A 5,000-nucleotide genomic window follows, 5' to 3' on the forward strand; every position below is an offset into this window, starting at 1 on the left:
GCCTTACTCATCAAGTATTCCTGAAGGTCCTTCAGGAATTTAACTTTGGTTTTCCCTACACAACCTGAAACATTAAGGTATGCATTATTGTATATTCATCTTTTTTATTTTCATATTAAATCTTAGAAATTTAAAGCATGTACTAATATACATAAAGGTAGTTTGATAAAAGCCCTTGATACCAAATTTTAAGGGGAAGTTAACTGAGACTAAAGGCATCTTTTCCAGCGGTTACGGGAAACGCGACACCTCTTGCACGACAGGAATCGAGCAGACGGTTAATTTTAAATGAGTTGCCAGATGCATTCCTCGTACTTTGGATATTTCATGCATATTCGTACTTATATTGGATATCTATAACACCGCACTACTCACCACAAGATATCAAAAGCTATCTTGGATATCATATTCCAAAATACTGTTTACCTGTTGGAAAAATAACCAGTACAGTAAAATAGCAATTCGTCAATCGCGATCATTCCCATTATGTCACAGAAATGGGCGGAGCTTAGAGGCCTGTCTCGCCTCCGTGTCTCGTGATAGGTGTCGCGCAGCGTTTCGCGACACCCTAATTGCCACCGGAAAAGATGCCTTAAATACTTTGATAACAAAAAAATAGCATTTTTAGAAATATATTCCTCCTTTTGCTCTAAAATAATAGTATCTCTAATAGTTTCCTTAGCAATTAGACTGATATTGATTTGATTTCTAAAAACAAGTAATACGTTAATAGCAAGAAACGGTACACTTATCAACATAATTTTATTGTAATCTGCAACAAGAATTTGAATACCTCCTCATTAATAGCAGTAAAACTTCTACGTTTGACTTTTTTTCATGAGTAATACAAAATCACATCGCCGTCAGCTACGCAAAGAATGTCTAGTTATTTCTAGTATGTAAATGAGGATACTATCCTATGCAGTATTCATAAACCTAAGGAGGACCTAACAAGTAAATATATATATGATCCTTTAACATTATTGAGGAACATGGCAACTTTAATGCATCGAAAAGTGTCTTTTAGATCTGGTAAAGGTATTTCTTCTGCCTTTCATTAAAAAATATCCTAGGAAAAAAAAGTACGATAAGTATTAACAAATTACTGCCGGCCGAATAAATTTGCGGCCACCCAGGATTTTCTCTGGTACTGCTATAGTGCACTAAAATATAACAAAATAATCCCTGATTATGAAAAAAATCTAAGCAAACTGCGTAACACATATCCTTATATCTTAGATTAAATGCATCTAAAATATCTTATTTCATGTCTATTTTTCATTCGAATGCTAATGCCCTCGCCCATACATTTTGGCTTATACTCGTTAAGGGACACGTCTTCGAAAACTGGTGATGATAATAAAATATAAATTAAATTAATATACAACTGTGTAAATATATTATATAATTGTCTTTTGCCTGTACTTCCTTTTCCTTTTACATAATATATGCAAGTTGAATACCATTTAACCTTAATGTTTGTCCAAAAACTAAAACAAATGTTCCTTGTTTTATCATTTGTTCTTCCTTGTTCAGTCATGGAATGGTTGTGTAACATCAGTTATTTTTATAATGTAATTCTTGTAAAACATCGTTTGAGAAGTGCGCTACTTTCTCGTCCCTCAGTTAGCTGCAGAACGGTTTAGCCTATATTGTTATATATGCTCTAAACATGATATGGAAAAGGATGGGAACAATCCCAGGGTTGTCTCTGTGCGAGACAACCCTGGGTGGAGGAGGCCTGCGGGACGTCCTCGGAAGTCGTGACTTGGGCAGCTCGATCAAACCTGTCGTGAGGAGCTCAAGATGGTTCAAGTCCTTGCCTGGCGGCTTGCTATGAGGGACCCTCAGAGGTTCCTCATGGATGCGGCTATGGCGTTAGCCCCCCGATGATGATGAGGATGAGGATTATGATTTTTCCTTGAGCGAGCACACGCCATCAGCAGTATGGCATGAGAGCATTCGATTTCGAAATTAGGAGTGTCTGTTTCTTTGCGTCCTTATTTGTGCATTTCTAAATATTAGAACATAAGTGGCAAAGGATTTTTAGACTTTCCAACACTATTTACCAACAGGCTTATATACACTTGAATGCACTAGTGTTACCATATAAAATCCTAGCTTGATAACCTTAGAGTGGACGCGGATTTATTCGGCCAACTGTGCGAGTCCTGTCATCCGTTCCTGGTGCGGGAACAGAGATCAGCTTTTCGATCAAATGTATATTCATCTGCACATCCACATTAACACGACAGTAGAAAAGAAAGGAAAAGAAAAAGAAAGAAAAAAATACATGTATGTATACACTTACACATACATATATATACATACATACACACACACACACACACACACACACACACACACACACACACACACATATATATATATATATATATATATATATATATATATATATATATATATATATGTATATATATACATATTTACATGTGTATATATCCACACACACACACACACATATTTATAATATATATATATATATATATATATATATATATATATATATATATATATATATATATATATGTGTGTGTGTGTGTGTGTGTGTGTGTGTGTGTGTGTGTGTGTGTGTGTGTGTGTGTGTGTGTGTGTGTAGTGTGTATACTTATATAAATATTTATATATATGTATATTTATATGTATATATTTACATAAATACACACACATGTGTATGTATATATATAGATATGGATATAAACAATGTAATAGCATAATCCACGTTCTAACTCGCTGGGCAGCAGAGCCCGAGCCTCACCGGGCCAGACGCGCACGTGCGGGAAGGGCCGCGAGCAGTTGGGCGTGCCGTTGGTGACGCCCGTGCCGTCCAGGCTGTTCCCCGTCTCCGTGTCCATGCAGAAGCAGTATTCCGTGACGTTGTGCTCATGCGACGTCCGATGGCACTGGATGGGCTGGTACTTCCCGTCGGCGGCGCACTCGGGGATGAAGAAGTTCTTGTTGCCGTCGTTCTCCGCCACCCGAAGGAGCGCCTCGCGGTCCCGCTCGCACGAGGGGGTGGGTCCTTCGGGGTGGGGTGGAGGGGGGCGAACAGTATGATGTTAACAGTAAATTTATAGGGATAATAATGAGAAAGAGAGCAGATGAAATGATAAGGGTGAGTGGCGACATCCTTAAATATTGTATAATGATAAAAATAATTGTATTGTTAAAGATGATAATTTTGATAACAATACACTTACAATAACAAACATTAATAATCGCAGTAGCAGTAGTGGTAATAATAATTATATCAATATCAATAACGGTAATAATAATAATAATAATAATGATTATTATTATTATTATTATTATTATTACACAAATAATAATAGTAATAATAAAGTCATGTAGCATATGTGATATCTAAATGCACATTGTGTAACTTCTACTTGACAAGCGTTTGAAAGACAACGATTACAATAACTGTAACGACGTCAACGGCAATTAGACTCACGAGTAGGCTTCGTCAAATTCCCTCCGCACTTTCTTTTCTTGCACGGTTTCGCTGAAAAACAAGAAAAAAAAATAGTTATATAATATTCACAGAATGAATTATATTACTTTCTTGCTATCATATACACATGCATTATCTATCTATCTATCTATCTATCTACACACACACACACACACACACACACACACACACACACACACACACACACACACACACACACACACACACACACACACACACACACACACACACACACACACACACGTGTGTACGTATTATATAATAAATAAATAAATATATATATATATATATATATATATATATATATATATATATATATATATATATATATATACACTTCCAGAATGACTGATAGATATAGGTATACACACATCATATATTGCATAATTATGTGTCTATGTATTTTTGTTGTATTTCCATACACATGTCACGACTTATCTTCCTTTCTTATTCCGACAGTGTTTCTATAGACCTGTGTATAAAAGTATTGGAAATACGATTACAGAATGGCAAATAACATATGATGTTGATTACAACAATGATAATAATAATAATAACAAGAACAGCAACACAAACACTAACAACAGCAACAAACACCAAAAGACCGCGAAGGGGTAAACAACCCAGCACACGTAACCCAGGCCTTGGTCGCTCGGAGACGTCCCAGCTGCCGCTTGTCCACGCCGAGCAGAGGATGTGATTTCCTCGTTTGCTTTTGCCATTTCCGTCGAGCTGGTGGTTTAGAGGGGCCGGGGACTCGGAGGTTGAAATCCCAAGCTTTCTTTTAAGCGTGGCATTTCGTCTTGCCTACTCATTTATCTGTTTAGTTGTTTATTTCCCGATGGGACTTTTCGTTTCTTTTCCCCATGGGTGAACGTGATAGATGGCGCAAAGGTATTTGTATCTTTCATAAACATATCAGCTTAATGGGATGATTTGAGTGACCATGTAGGTTTGTCTGTGCATGATATAAAGTGATGTAGTACATAAACGAATGCAACAGTAATAGCTACAGAGTTAATGAAATATTAGTTGCTGTTATCATGATGATGATAATGTGATGAGGTCTGTAGTTATGGTGAGGAAAATGACATTGATATAACAATGACAGCAACTGAAGTAAAATGATATAAATAATGATAATACTGATAATAATAATGATAAAAAACAAAGAACAACAGCAATAATGATATTGATAATAAAGATAATGATATGATAATAATGTTGATGGTGATAATAATAATCCCAACCACCATTACCACATGAAAAAAAATCCATAGAATTTACTAGTCCATACCAATACCTGAAATATGTTCGTGATAGGCCGACCCAAACCTTAAAAGAAATGCTCCCCCGCTTTTGCGAATGCTCTCATCCCGTTCGCCAACCCACCGCGCGGCTGCAACTTTATCCGTTCGCATACCGGTGTATCCAGCCTGCGGATTCATTGCTCCATTCGCCCGCCAAAGTCCCTCTCTACTCTTGCACATCTGTCGGTCATTTT

At 36.8% G+C, this 5,000-nt stretch overlaps 1 protein-coding gene across 1 annotated transcript in view; it reads right to left on the bottom strand.

The window, feature by feature from the left end:
- LOC113808638 (SPARC-related modular calcium-binding protein 1) overlaps positions 1–5,000 on the bottom strand; it is a 114,642-nt gene that overhangs the window by 9,281 nt on the left and 100,361 nt on the right. Inside the window, exons 5-7 of the mRNA XM_070124964.1 lie at positions 3,476–3,526; positions 2,780–3,043; positions 1–64 (exon numbers count right to left, since the gene is read on the bottom strand). The exon at positions 1–64 is cut by the window's left edge and continues 15 nt beyond it. Coding sequence (XP_069981065.1) covers positions 1–64; positions 2,780–3,043; positions 3,476–3,526 — 379 coding nt within the window. The remainder of the gene's footprint in view (positions 65–2,779; positions 3,044–3,475; positions 3,527–5,000) is intronic.

The sequence above is a fragment of the Penaeus vannamei genome, chromosome 9 (assembly GCF_042767895.1).
Source record: "Penaeus vannamei isolate JL-2024 chromosome 9, ASM4276789v1, whole genome shotgun sequence".
Classification (NCBI taxonomy): Eukaryota; Metazoa; Arthropoda; class Malacostraca; order Decapoda; family Penaeidae; genus Penaeus; species Penaeus vannamei.